Below are 15,373 nucleotides of genomic sequence, written 5' to 3' on the forward strand. Positions count from 1 at the left end.
ATAGTGCCGATATAAAGTCTTATTGCTTAACAGCCTCTTGAGTTAGCCAAGCAAAGGAGTTTTCTCTTGCAGGTTTATTTCTGTCTTAAAATATTCCAGTCAAACAACAGAAATAATGAGCCCTGATGGGATTTGATATAACAAACAGAATTTGTATTGTGGGTTTGTGGTATTTGATGCCTTCAAGATTCTTGTTGCTTATTGCCCAAGTTGGGTACCCAGTTAGACTATTTGCTGAACAATTTATGAAGTTAGAACTCTTACTTATGTAGAGAATTGAAATGCCACCTGGCTTTTCCTCCTGAATTTCCTGGGAATATGTGATTGGGATCACTTTCTTTTGCATGCTTATGATATTGCTGTCTTTTGCTTAGGAGCTAAAACATATTATGTTACTTCTGTATAGGAGTTGTTGTTTTTTAAAGCAACTGTCGGCTAGTACTCACCATCAACATTAAAAATTGAGTTCTCAGAGTACCATATAGTCCTGGATTCAAAGAGCTGGCTAGCATCAGATAAGGTGCTTGTCCTAGCCAAGTGAAATGTTTTGCTAGCATTTCCCTCCACTCACTTGAACTCTGTGCTGCTCACTATCTACCTGAAGAAGTGTGCATGCACATGAAAGCTCATAACAATAACAAACTTAGTTGGTCTCTAAGGTGCTACTGGAAGGAATTTTTTAATTCGACTACGGCAGACCAACACGGCTACCTACCTGTAACTAGAACTGCTTACTAACTGCTTTTGAAACTCCTGTCAGCTTCTTAAACAGGTTGTCATGTGGTGTGGGGGCTGCTGTATGAGCAAGCCAGTTCTAAAGCAATTTAGGATTATGGAACTAGTCAAATAGTTCAGTCATTTCTGGAATGGATCAAATAGTTCTAATGTACCTTATAGGAAATCATACAGTGGAATAGCACTATTAAGTTATTTCAATAATGGCACAATAGTTACGTTTCTTCCTGACAATGCACATTTCAATTGTGCATATTTGTGCTCTAGCTTCTCCAGGCTAAATCCCTTTTCACTGGATTCTCACTTGAACTGGTTTTATCTGAAATGGCACTGTTTGAGTCTTCAAATGTGGGGTTATAGAAAGCCTTCTTTACAGTACTATAAAACTGCAAAACTGCATCTATGATACCTTAGCTATTATAGAAATTTTTATATGCACATGTTGGATTAAAATTATCTTAAATATTTCTACAGGTGTTAATATCAAGTCTTTAGGAACCCAAAACATAATTTTATCTGTTGTACTATGATAGTATTCTGTTTTTCTGGGAGTTTGTTAGAATCCAGCCAATCTTTTGTTGCTGTTGTTGAGATTTTCAGGGCAGTATGTTGCAATGCTTTATATCGACTTCAGATGAATTGTTTACATTTATTATTTCCTTAGTGCATCCTGCCTTTCTAGCTCAGCACTTGAGTCACCTGAAGTGGCCAGCATGTTAAAAATGCAATGACCACATGCTGAAAACAGGTTGTTTTGGGCATAGCAATTGACCATCAAAACCAATACTTGTAATAGAACAGAGCTAGCAAAATCAACCAACAATATACTGACAATTTTTGGGAAATACAGGCTATGGGTGTGTGTGGAATACATTGGTTCTGTAGTCAAGGATTTCTTTGTATTCTCTTTCATGGTTAACCAGCAAAATACATACATTCCTGTAAGGGAGAACTGCATACTTAGCAGCAGGAGGTTTCAGATTATTTAGCACTATAGCTGCTCACACTATCAAAGAAGAAAGCTGCTTTTGGATTATAATGCAGTATAAGTAGCTGTGATTTATCTCCGGGATGCATGCATTTCTCTAGAGTCTAGTTGGTCATTATTTTATGTTTTATTACTGTCCAACTGCTGTTTCATTGCTTTTCCCTTTAGGATGTCACTTTGCACACCTTTTAGGTTTGGGCCCATTTCTTTTTTCCTGCCTTTTTATAAAACTGTGTAGCAGTCTGCCTGCTTGTATGTACAATATGTCAGCACGTTTCCAAAGAACCTTTTAATGAGTAAACTTTTTCCCCTCCTGCCCCCAGCTTTCTGAAGAAGAAAAAATTCAGCGTTATAGCATTCTTTCTGAGCTTTATGAGCGCATTGGGTTTCACCGCAAATCTGCTTTCTTCAAGCGTGTGGCAGCAATGCAGTGTGTGGCACCTAGCATAACAGAGCCAGGGTGGAGAGCCTGCTATAAGCTGCTTCTGGAGACCCTCCCTGGTTACAGTCTATCTCTGGATCCTAAGGATTTCAGCAAAGGTACAGATTATTTGCAGACACCTCCCTGCCCTTAAAAAATCCCCCTCAAAACCCTCATTGTCTTGCTTGCATCAAGCTTAGCAAATAAATGTACAGAGGTCAGAAGACTGAAGTTTGAATTGGAGGCAGACATTCCAAGCAGTCAGCTCCACAAATTTACACGTACACAGTCATGAGACAAAGCTAGGCAATAAAATGCAAACTGTAAGGCAGATTGTTCTGGTTTTCTTCTTTTTCTTTTTGGTACCTGTGATAGCCCTATGCTGAACAGAAACCTTGGTTATTACAGTGGTACCTCGGGTTAAGAACTTAATTTGTTCTGGAGGTCCGTTCTTAACCTGAAACTGTTCTTAACCTGAAGCGCCACTTTAGCTAATGGGTCCTCTTGCTGCTGCTGGGCTGCCGCTGCATGATTTCTGTTCTCATCCTGAAGCAAAGTTCTTAACCCGAGGTAATATTTCTGGGTTAGCGGAGTCTTTAACCTGAAGCGTATGTAACCTGAAGCGTATGTAACCTGAAGTGTATGTAACCCGAGATACCGCTGTATTATTATTTAAATGTGTATTGTGTTAAAGCAGAGGTGCTACTTCAGGTTTTATAGAGGGGAGAGGGCAAGCATGTTTTTGTGGAGATGGGGAAGATTCACAATAAGGTCTGCTCTTGAATATGTTCAGGCTGAAAGTATATTGTTACAAATGCCCTGTACACTCTCTCTGCTAAGCAGTGGCCAGAGCACATGGGTCTGTGCCCCTTTGGAGAATAGAAGACATGGTGGAGACTACCGTGCTTTAAGAAATAGGGTTTATTCACCTATTTACGCCTTTCATCTGCATGGAGGGAGTCTAGATCTTACAGCATGGCCCGAAGCATTGCAGACAACCTCCCCTCTTCACCACAAAGATGGATCTCAGCCGTACTTTCTCCTCCTGCCCAGAAACCCTTGCTTCAAACCTCCCTTTTCCTGCCCCCTCAAACACACACCCCACCACCTTGGTAACATCTCACCTCCCAGGCTAAAGGATTCCTCTCCACAGTGGCCCACCTTTGTTCCGTAAATGGCCCTAGCTAGGCCAAGGCTGGTTTGCATAAGTCAGCCCAGGAATTCCCTGTATTCCCTATTTGGCACAATTCTGTACTTTAATCCGTATACCAATTAATCAAAATCCTGGTATTTATGCATTCCTAGTGTTTAGGGGGAGCTCCTCCCAGTGCTAAAACACTGTTTAAAAAATACCAGTTTATACTGAGAAGATTTGTCATAAGGTAAAGGTAAAGGGAACTGGGACACAGGTGGCGCTGTGGGTTAAAGCCTCAGCGCCTAGGACTTGCCGATCGAAAGGTCGGCGGTTCGAATCCCTGCGGCGGGGTGCGCTCCCGCTGCTCGGTCCCAGCGCCTGCCAACCTAGCAGTTCGAAAGCACCTCCGGGTGCAAGTAGATAAATAGGGACCGCTTACCAGCGGGAAGGTAAACGGCGTTTCCGTGTGCGGCTCTGGCTCGCCAGATGCAGCTTTGTCACGCTGGCCACGTGACCTGGAAGTGTCTCCGGACAGCGCTGGCCCCTGGCCTCTTGAGTGAGATGGGCGCACAACCCCAGAGTCTGTCAAGATTGGCCCGTACGGGCAGGGGTACCTTTACCTTTACCTTTAAAGGTAAAGGGACCCCTGACTATTAGGTCCAGTCGTGACTGACTCTGGGGTTGTGGCGCTCATCTTGCCTTATTGGCCAAGGGAGCCGGCGTACAGCTTCCGGGTCATGTGGCCAGCATGACTAAGCCATTTCTGGCGAACCAGAGCAGCACACGGAGGGAGTCTAGATCTTACAGCATGGCCCGAAGCATTGCAGACAACCTCCCCTCTTCACCACAAAGATGGATCTCAGCCGTACTTTCTCCTCCTGCCCAGAAACCCTTGCTTCCCGCCGGAGCGGGACCTATTTATCTGCTTGCACATTGACGTGCTTTTGAACTGCTAGGTGGGCAGGAGCAGAGACCAAGCAACGGGAGCTCACCCCGTTGCGGGGATTCGAACCGCCGACCTTCTGATCGGCAAAGCCTAGGCTTTGTGGTTTAACCCACAGCGCCACCCGCATAGTTATTTTTAAATTCCTCATAAAATCTAAAGAAGCAGGTACGCCTGAGGAAGAATCACATGTGAAGTGGTGGGAATCAGCCTGAATGATAATGGGATATGATCCACACTGTAGTTTCTGAAATTTCTGAAAGTGTTGCAAATGCATATAATAAAATTATATACCACACTATATACCAGCTAATATTAATAGCTTCATGAAAGCTGCAGGTAGTTTTTAAACAGGTATATTATAAAATGAGTTGCATTCAGCTAACATTTACTCAGAGTAGGCTAACTGAAATTAATAGGCCTAAGGTAGTCATGGCTATTAACCTCAGTGGGTATACTCTGAGTAACAGTTAGCTGAACACAACCCCAAGTCTCTTTACATTTGAGGAACATTAGCTTCCATATTTCATATTTTATTCAAATATGTGAGTATGGCACTCAAACCTTGACAGGACTTATTTCTACATAATTTCTTTTTTTGAATGTAACTAATGTGAGGTAATTAATTTTAAGTCCAGTTTTCGGAGGATAATGATAAAAGTGATTTATGTTTAGCCTGAGTGCCTAAATTTAAGTGTGGATGATGCAGTAATGAGAGGATTTGAGAGAAAATGTATCTTGGATTTGAAGAACATTAATAAACATCTGAGTGATTATGATGATTTGTGTTCAGTGCTACAGTATAATTTAGTTGATGAAATGGAAAATATTAATTTGATTTTTCCAGATGGCAGTAAGATTTTACTGCATAACAGAAGAGGCACTATTCAGTGGTATAGTGAAAATGTGAAGGTTTGTGCATAGGCTTTGAGATTTTCAGGGGCCTTGGGCCCAGTAAAAACTGAAGGGGCCTTACACTAGGAGCAGTGTTATTGTGTAGGCATGGGATCTTGGTACTGAAGGTCTTTTTGAGAGGGCATTAAATAAGTTATCCTTTATTAACTACCCTAGTCTGCAGCGTGGCTTTTAAAAATTTATGTCATGGGACAGTTGTCTTGGGAAGTAGGTCTAGCATAATGCTGAGCCTTAGAGCTAGTAGCCTTGTAAAATTCAGCATCGAATGAATTTCGTGATGGTATTGATTGCTTCTCACTTTCGAGATTTATTGCAGTAAACATTCCCGGTTTTGTTTTTAAGGAACTCACCGTGGCTGGGCTGCCGTGCAGATGCGTTTGCTTCACGAGTTAGTGTATGCTTCAAGAAGAATGGGAAACCCAGCGCTTTCTGTCCGACATTTGTCTTTTCTCTTGCAAACCATGCTGGATTTTCTTTCTGATCAGGGTATGATTTAAAAATAAAATAAAAATAAAATTACAAATATATTTTCTGTAACCAGTCTATATAGATGTTACTAAAGGAGAGGCTCTTTTAGACAAGCTGAGTGGGATTCCTGACTTCTGTTGATTGAGCAGCAGACTTCCCATCCTGTTTCCTTCCCTAGCAAGTTATATCACAAAGAGCTTTTGAAAATCCTCTTAATCTAAAAATGGACAAATCACAGCAGGTTTGAAACAGGTAAACTGGCATTCTTTCTGGACTGAAGTTGCTCTTTCAATACATTGTCAAGTTATCTCAAGGACTGCCTACTCCTGTCAGAACCTGAATATGTGTTTTAAGATCTTCTGGGGATGACCTTCTCCAAACAGTGCAATCTACAGAGGTTAGGTGGACAGGCATCAAAGCCTGGCTCTTTTTAGTTGCGGCATGTCACCTTTGGAAAGCCCTGTCATATATTGCCAGGTCTGTAAAAATGTTTTTATTGTTCCACTGACTGCTGCTTTTGGAATCTTCAGTATTTTGCTTGTGTGTGTTTTAACTACTATTGGTTCAGGATCATATCCAATATTGCATCAGTGGAGTTCTGAAGTTCACTGTAATTTTTTGAGAGAGAGAGAGAGAGAGAGAGAGAGAGAGTGAGTAATGGAGAGAGTAAGCAGTATATCACAATACATAGCAAAATAAAATAAAAATAGCTGTAATCCTGGATAAATTATGTGCTTTTGAATATTACCGTTTTGAGACAACTTTAATGGAGAATTGTGCTTTCTTTTCAGAAAAGAAAGATGTAACACAAAGTCTAGAAAACTACACCTCAAAATGTCCTGGGACGATGGAATTAATTACGCTTCCAGATGGTTTAAAGCTTCCCCCTGTGCCATTCACTAAACTTCCTATTGTAAGGTAACCATCAACTGCAATTGAATTGCTTGGTCCTGTTGGTTTTCATGCTTTGCACTGTAGGCATCAAAACGTGCTTTGTGATCCATGGGTCAGCTGCAGTAGAATGGGACAGTTTCTGTCCTTGTAACCATCTGTCCAGTTTCTGACTTGTAACAATATTTCTCGAAGGGAGCAGCCAGTTGTGTAAGGAGTCATTGTGTTGAGGACACTCAACTTGCATAGTCGAGACTGCCTCTTATCCCCTGAATACCAGAGATTTGCTTCTTAAAGGTAAAGGGACCCCTGACCATTAGGTCCAGTCATGGCCAACTCTGGGGTTGCGGTGCTCATCTTGTTTTATTGGCTGAGGGAACCGGTGTACAGCTTCCGGGTCATGTGGCCAGCATGACTAAGCCGCGTCTGGCGAACCAGAGCAGCTCACGGAAACGCCGTTTATCTTCCTGCTGGAGCTGTATCTATTTATCTACTTGCACTGTGAGGTGCTTTCGCACTGCTAGGTTGGCAGGAGCAGGGACCGAGCAACGGGAGCTCACCCCATTGCGGGGATTCGAACCGCCGACCTTCTAGGCAAATCCTAGGCTCTGTGGTTTAACGCACAGCGCCACCCACCCTTCGATTTGCTTCTTAATACTACCCAAATACATGCATAGTTATGATGTCTCAGCATCATATCACTATTTCTGATTTATCTTGGTTTGTTGTTGTTTGCTTTCATACTAGTTTAACCCTTTCCTCTACTTTCATGGTTGTGTTGGCTGATGCTGCCATAGATGGTTCCATGGTGGGTTGAACTGTTGCTGTTATACCTATTTATTTTGTGCTGTATAGTGACTTTGCCTGAGATATGTTTGTCAATGAAGTCTCTTCCCAGAGAATTCATTGTCAATATTGGCATGGCATCAGTGTTATGGCCACGGAATGTGAAATAATTTTACCCTTCAGTAAGAATTTAAGACATATAATTTGCTTTTTATGCTACATATGGGATGTCACATCTACGTATTGAATGGAAAATAATCCTAAGCACTATTGCTGAGCACACAGTCTCTCAGAGCTCACTAAGCCTCAGACACTGAAGTTCTGAATTCAAGCTGGATGCATTGCCATATGTGTAGGTTACCAGGCTTATAGTAACAATGCTTATTGAAGGAATTGATAACCCTTTATTCTTCTTGTAATTTGTCCCCCCCCCCCACTAAGCTGATTTTACTAGAATTTCTAATGCTGCCTTGTTTCTATTCTGACTGCATGTTCAATTTAGGTGTCTTTTCTATGTTAAAACAACCCTTTTTGTTCATTTAACAGATCTGTCAAGCTTTTAAATCTCCCTGTTAGCCTTCGGCCACAGAAAATAAAAAGCTTGGTGGGTCAGAACATGTCAACAAAGAGTCCCTTTATATATTCTCCAATCATCGCTCACAATCGTGGGGAAGAACGGAGTAAAAAAATTGGTAAGAAAATGATTTATTATATGCATTACCTTTTAAAATTCATCCTGCTTGAATATTTGATATACCACTGTTTGCTTGCTGGTTTTCATCCTGCAAATTGAATCAAGTGGTTATTGCCAGTTTTTGGATCAATACGCTATTTCCTCCTTTCGATTATAAAACTGACTAGACAACTTGGCACAGATTGCTTGTATGCATCTTGCCTTTTTTTGCAGCTCATGATGTGTTAATCCACTGCTGCCACTTGGAAAGAAGGATACAAGCAGCTCACATTTTTATAGTATCATTGAAGATGATTGCAAGAATGCCTTTCAGTCTTTCAGTGCTTATTGGAAGCGTGAGGAACAGAATGCTTGCAGATTTGCTGTTATAGCTTAGCATAATCTTGCAACAAAAGTTGGGTTATGTGGGGATCAAGACTTCCTATTGTTGCAGTGCAAGCGGCAGCCCGTACAGACACCCATACGGATGGTGCCCGAGCGGCAGCCCTTACGGTCGCCATGCGAGAGGCAGCCCGTATGGACGGCGCGTGGGATATCTACAATATCTCTGTAGCAATATATGATAACAGCAACGAAGTATGCATGTAGCTTTTTGAAAAACAACAACAGCAACTCTGAAACTTGTTATGTTTTTGTTTTTTTAATACAGATTTTCAATGGGTCCAGGGAGATGTTTGTGAAGTTCAGCTGATGGTGTACAATCCAATGCCTTTTGAACTCCGTGTAGAAAATATGGTATGTTTCAAAGCCTGGTTGACTTGAAAGCCTGATTAGCCTTATTGATGTTAACATCATGTTTAAAATGAGATGGGGCAAATGGCTGAAATTGTTGGGAAGAGGACAGTGAAATGAGGGTGTGTGATCACCCTCTTAATATCTGTACCAGGCCTGTTTGATATGCTTTATGCTGTTGAACATTTATGCTAGTGTATACAAGTAAGGATAAAACCATTGCCTTTTACTGACTAGGGATATTATTATTATTATTATTATTATTATTATTATTATTATTATTATTTGTACTTCATTATACTTAATCTCAAACCTCCTTTATACAATAGTTCATTCTATAAACGAGGTTGAGATCAAGTATAACACTGTTCCAAGTTATGTTTCTATTGGAGTGCTTGAGGATTTGAGGCACGCTAACAGCAATAGTTGTGTTCCTCATTGTCCATGTAACTTCCCCCCCCCGCCGAATTTCTTCTGACCTTTCAACTTGACATCTCTGTGCCCTCTAAATTTAGCCCCAGGTCTTTGTTGCTTTCTGCTTTTACATTCTTTAAAACTCCTTGGTTTCTTTTCCTAAGGGCCCTGCTGGATGAATATGGGCTTGTGTTCTGGTGTCTGTCAAATCTTGCCCCATTCCTCATCCCTGGGTCTTTGTCCACACAGCAATAATGCTAATTGAGGAAAGAGTTCTGGCCCTAGTCGGAACCATTGGAAATGTGTGACAAGACACTGTGAAGGCTGGAATTAAAGGGTTTGGATGATATGTACACAAGGGCAGTCATTGTTCAGCTGAAATAGCTGTGTTTTAATAGTGCACCTTGGCTGATTTCATAAAATATGAAGAGTCCCAAAGAAACTACCTATATCAACTTATGTGAAGATGATTTGCAGAAGTGAAAGTGATGTCTTAATAATCTAGTGCTTGGTGGCAAAACTTTATCAATAAATTATTTGGATTTTCAAGCATGTTGTTATGCAGAAGAAGTAACTTTTATTTTTGAATGATCATACTTAAATAATAAAGGTTTTTTTTAAAAAAAAAATTCTAACTGGATCAGGCCAAGGTTTCATCTAGTATGTTCAGTATCTACTTTGCAGTATTGACCACCCATATACTTCTGGGAAATCACAAGCAGATCCTGAAGGTAGCAATCTTCTCCTGTCTGAGTGCTAGACGCTGGGGGACAGAGTTGCATCCCTTTTTGCAGGGAGGTTTAGTAAAGCTATAGTTAATGGCTGTTGATAGACTTTCCTCTTACATTAGCTTCTGTAACCCCTTTCAAACTGAGTTACCATCACCACATCTTGTGGCCACCAATTCCACATGTTAATTATTGATTTCAAGAATCATTTCCCTTTGTCTATCCTGAATGTACTGCCCATCAGTTTCATTGGATGCGCTCAAGTGCTTGTGTTCAGGGAAAGGAAAAAAACAAAACTTAAAATGAATTCTTCATATAGTGCATAATTTTATAAATCTCTGATTCCTCCCCCCCCCCAATACATCTTTTTAAAGAAGCAAGCCCTGTACAGTCATTTCATCACTGTAAGGAAAATATATCAGAAGTGAGGGTGGGACTTTTTCCATTATGAAATTGGTGTTTTCAATCAGACATGGTTAATGCTAAAATTAATCAACTATTTTATATACCAGAGGCTTGTATGCTATGAAATCTTACATAGATTTGCAGAATGATACTGTGATGGGATAATGAGCTGCTTGTGCGTAAAAGCTTGATCCCTCTGGGGTTTGGCCGGTCACCCAAACCTAGGCACTAACGGAGCCCCCAAAGCATGACTCCGTCAGTCGCTGGTAGAATCCGACAGTGGGCGTCTACGGAACTTACTCCAACATAAAAGCTGTTTGACGGACATACGCCTCCTGGACTCTCTGCGTGACAGCTTCCGGCGAGGGGTGGGGGTTGCTAAAGTGGGTCTTGTTACCTCCTCACTGTTCTCACTAGAAATATCCCAGAGCCTCTCCCCCGATTCCCTTTCCGCTGGAACTCCTGCTCTCCCCCTACTGGTTCCTTCTTCTGCTGTAGAGTCTCTCCTATTCTCCTGGAGCCTCTCCACCACCTGTCCCTCCGATGGCAGTTCCCTGACAGATACTAAACACACCAAATTTCAAAATAAGATCATCCTTAAGTGCAAAAGCAGCACCCAGCACATACCACAGCATAGTGTCCCTCTCTCGTAGCCTTATGGGGAGTGATACGCAATACCTCTTTTCTGGGGGTGGGGGGGTGTTGTTATTTTGTTACTTTAAAAAAATCCATCTTCGTTGCAAAGCCTTGGTCGTTGTGGGACATACTGTATTTTTCGCCCTATAGGACGCACTTTTCCCCCTCCAAAAATGAAGGGGAAATGTGTGTGCGTCCTATGGGGCGAATGCAGGCTTTCGCCGAAGCCTGGAGAGTGAGAGGGCTTGGTGTGCACCGACCCCTCTTGCTCTCCAGGCTTCAGGAAGCTATCCCCCCCCCAGCCCGGCAAGCTCCGGCTTCCCCCGCCCCCTGCCCCGCAAGCTCCGAGAGCAATGGCGAGGTTGCGCAACCTCACCTTCGCTCCCGGACCCCCAGTCCGAAGGCCAAAAAGGAAGCCAGGAAAGTGTGCGGGATCCATCCCACTCACTGTCATGGCTTCTTTGCTCTTTTAATAACTTTCCCCCCCTTTATTCCCCCCCCCCCAAAAAAAGTGTGTCCTATAGGCCAGTGTGTCCTATAGGGTGAAAAATACGGTAAATGTTCAAAAACATGTTTCAGGTTTGCTGCCTTCAGCCTGCATAACTCTTTCATACACACAACAGTGAAGGCCTCTGTCCTCTGTTAGGGATTTGCCTCAATGCACTTTGTCACTTTGGAAGTAGATGACAGAGTTCTACAGTTTTGATTCATGTTAATGCACCCAGATAGCCTGCAATCTGTGTTGAGTGAAATGGCTATTTGGCTGTTGTTGAGCTGAATAATACTGTGTCTCCTCAGACACTCTCTGCAGTTAATTCAGCTAACTGCCGTGTCAGTTGAGATCGCATTAGAGTGATTCTTTGACCCACTTGCTCGTGAATCTAACCAACCAAATGTCCTTTGCTCCAGCAGATGGTGGTATATTATTCTGACCAGTGGGACTTTTTCAATTCACAGAGACAATTCACTGGTAATAAGTCCTAAGAAGAAAGGAAAGGCAATTATGTTGGCTTTTTCTTCTGGTTAGGAGCTGGAACTTAGCTATTTCAGTTGTCAGACATTTAACTTACATAATATTATGTAATGCTTACTTATTTCGGGGTTGCTTTGCAAGGAAATCTCTATTGCAGTTAGATTTACCATTGTGGTATTGCATATACAGTATGAAGCCTATATAATTACTGTGTACAGTTGATAATCTCAATGCAAAACTGACAGTAATGTTAAGAGCCAGTGACTCAGACTATGGGGGCTATCATATACCCTTTCACTGCAGATTACAATTCTTTAATGATTCTGATAGAGTTGGAGGGGACACAAAATTAGAAATGTTTTGCACACAATATAGTTTGTTCTGTTTCTACAAATGTACTTAAAACTGTTGACTATTTGCAGTATGGTAGCGCTGCAGAGAGCTTGCTGGGGAGACCATGCATTAAAAAGGGACTCAAAAATAACTTAAACAAGGTTTTAATAAGAAAAACAAAAACTTCATTTACACTAAATACATCAGCAACAAACCAGACCCAACCACCAACCCATCTCCCAGGGTAATGGGAGAGCTAAGTGCTGCTCCTTATATACTACACCCAAATGCTGACACAGCTTAATCAATACAACCCAGCCGCTATGTTTCACAGCTGTAAAGCTGGGTCTCGTTAGTTTGCTCTGGCCCCTTAAAGACATACACATCGGGTGGAACAATGATGAACCTTTACATTTAAATAAACCATTCCACAAAGACAATGTACAATAAAATAATAAAATTGCAATATTAACTGCAGCAGATGAAATACAGTGGTACCTTGGGTTACAGACGCTTCAGGTTACAGACTCCACTAACCCAGAAATAGTACCTCAGGTTAAGAACTTTGCTTCAGGATGAGAACAGAAATCATGTGGCGGCGGTGCAGCGGCAGCGGGAGGCCCCATTAGCTAAAGTTGTGCTTCAGGTTAAGAACAGTTTCAGGTTAAGAACGGATCTCCAGAACTAATTAACTTCTTAACCCGAGGTACCACTGTATAATAATAAGCAGTCTGAGCATTACAGTAAACACAGTGCTAAAAGTTAAGCACCAAAAACCTTTGCAAGCTGGTTTAATATTTGTGAACATCAGTTTCCAATAGTGTATTGGATCAGATGCATGGCTTGCTTAATTTAAAGCCCCATTTTCACTGCAGACACATTTTATTTAAAATCATTTATATCCCACTATTTCTTCCTTGGAAAAGTGGCAAAAACAGTAAAACAGTATAAATAGTAAAGCAGTATAAGTAAGCACTAGCAGACAGCATTCATACTCTCTTTGATGCAAGTTGAATAGACTACTTATGTGCGTCTGTTATATATATGCTTTCCACCTCCTCCAGGGCCTTCTGACAAGTGGAGTGGAGTTTGAATCCCTCCCTGCAGCTCTCTCTTTACCAGCAGAATCCGGCCTCTATCCAGTAACACTTGTTGGTGTCCCACAGTCCGCAGGCCAGATCACTATCAATGGTAAAAACTGTTGTTGCTTTTATATTCCATTCATGCGTCAGAAGTTGTCGATTTTCTAAATGTCAAGGCTGTTCTAATCCTCTGCCCTTTTTTGTGTGGAAGTGAGTGATCCCTTTTGCTTACTGTAATTCTGCCCAGGCACACAGGAAATAGAAGCAGTCTATCTCGCTGTGTCTACTTATTACCCTGTTGTTAAAACTGCATATAGTTGCTGCCGTTTGAGATGAAGGGTGGGCTACAAATTTCATAAACGAAGTCTAGATTGTATCAATCGATTCTAAAAAGAAAATATTGAGCTAACCTAATTGCCTACTAACTGTACATAGAAAAGAGAAAACAAGAGGCTTATCTTTAAATTGCTTATAATTAGTGTGCTTTCCAGTAAATGAGTCAGGAGTCTGGTATCAAAAAGAATCTCTCTAATGTAGCTGAGCATCTCAGAGGCGGATGGTGTTTGTTGAATTGTAGATTACTGTATATGGGAGAAAAGGGGCAGCAGAAATCCTGGGGTAGTCCAAGGCAAATCCTAAAACAGTTCGCCTAAAACATAAATTGGCAAGATTCTCTTGTTTCTAGTAGGGAAATTTGTGGAATTTGATTTTTGTGAATCCCAAAATGAACTGACCCGATCCCCATTTCCCACACGAAAGTGTGATTCAGAAGTTAGCTATCCATAAATGTTTGCACTTACAAATGTTTTGGTGAAGTCCCCCCCCCCCCCCGGCCGCAGTGTGTTTTGAAAAAGAAAGGTTTTTAGAAATATGTGTTTTTAGAAGAGTGCATTTTTGCAAGGAAAATATGTAATAATATAAATACTTATTTTTAAAGAAATTATAGCTTAATGCAGAAATGGGAAGTTACTGATTTATGAGTGAAAACATGCAAGAGTGAAAGGAATAGGAAATGGACGGATACATATTCTTTAGACTTTGGTTCACAGTGTGAATACTAAACAGGATTAAAATTTACTGACCCTTTAGCCCCCATCCCATTCCCAAGACAACCCCCACCCACCAACCAATGTTAGTTATTTTTTGAGGATTATTGGCTCCTGGTCATTTCCTAAGTAGCTCTTCATAGATAATCGCTAACTACTGTATATCATAATTGGCTAGTAAGGAGGGCCCAAATGAGTCGCTAGTACCAAGGTCACTAAATGTTTCAGTATATTCCATATATATCAAGTTTCTGACATCTTCAACTACAGTGGGGTTTCCATCCATGACTTGACAATAAATTCCTGATTCGGTCTCTGTTGATGGCAGGTTATCACACTTCAGTTTTTGGGGTCTTCAGTGACTGTCTTCTGGATAAGTTACCAGGAATAAAGACCAACGGTTGCACAGTGGAAGTCATTCCAGCTTTACCTAGATTGCAAATTAGTACTTCATTACCGAGGTAAGAAACCTGAATGATCATTTTCAAGTCGTTAGGAACTAGGGGAATCGTCCACTCTCCAAAGAACCACATAACATTATATTGTGTTCCCATTCAAATTTATGTGTTTGTATTAGTGAAAACATCAGGCATTTTATTATACTGCAAATAAGGACAGAAATTTATCCTGAAAGATATTAGCTTGAGGATTACTATTTTATTCACCAGCAAGGGCAACAATGGCTTCAGTGTTACCTTTCAATAGCTTGCACTCCAAGGAGAATTAATTCACCAATTCCCAGTCTTTAGATTCTTCTTGGAAAGCCAAAGTAGAATTCTCCACAATGACCATTATCACCTGTGCATTAGCACATGCAGTCAGATCTTTATATGTCACACGTAAAGGGGAGGAGTAAGTAAGCTGTGCCAGCATAGTGTAGTGGTCAGTATCGGACCAGGATTGGGAAGATCCGGGTTCAAATTTCAGCTCAGCCGAGATATGCACTGGATGACCTTGCTCCTCACCTCTAATATATCTTTAATAGGGTTGTTGTGGGGATAAAATGTGACTGGGGAAAAGGAGGTATACTGCCCCAGGCTCTTTGGAG

The 15,373-nt window shown here is 41.4% G+C and overlaps 1 protein-coding gene and 1 long non-coding RNA gene across 4 annotated transcripts in view; one reads left to right on the forward strand and one right to left on the reverse strand.

Annotated features, from left to right (window-relative positions):
- LOC310849354 overlaps positions 1 to 15,373 on the reverse strand; it is a 561,267-nt gene that overhangs the window by 97,682 nt on the left and 448,212 nt on the right. The gene's annotated exons all lie outside the window — the stretch shown is intronic.
- The window catches only part of TRAPPC9 (trafficking protein particle complex subunit 9), a 278,332-nt gene that overhangs the window by 22,379 nt on the left and 240,580 nt on the right, over positions 1 to 15,373 (forward strand). For all 3 annotated transcript variants that reach the window (XR_014566776.1, XM_083749026.1, XM_083749027.1), the window contains 7 exons: positions 2,047 to 2,263; positions 5,480 to 5,623; positions 6,397 to 6,523; positions 7,829 to 7,974; positions 8,626 to 8,711; positions 13,262 to 13,388; positions 14,654 to 14,786. Coding sequence is in view for 2 of the 3 variants with exons in the window: in XM_083749026.1 (XP_083605152.1) it covers positions 2,047 to 2,263; positions 5,480 to 5,623; positions 6,397 to 6,523; positions 7,829 to 7,974; positions 8,626 to 8,711; positions 13,262 to 13,388; positions 14,654 to 14,786 (980 nt within the window). In the remaining variant the exon portion in view is untranslated. The remainder of the gene's footprint in view (positions 1 to 2,046; positions 2,264 to 5,479; positions 5,624 to 6,396; positions 6,524 to 7,828; positions 7,975 to 8,625; positions 8,712 to 13,261; positions 13,389 to 14,653; positions 14,787 to 15,373) is intronic.

This window comes from Podarcis gaigeae, assembly GCF_964106915.1.
Source record: "Podarcis gaigeae genome assembly, chromosome: 7".
NCBI classification, from domain to species: Eukaryota; Metazoa; Chordata; class Lepidosauria; order Squamata; family Lacertidae; genus Podarcis; species Podarcis gaigeae.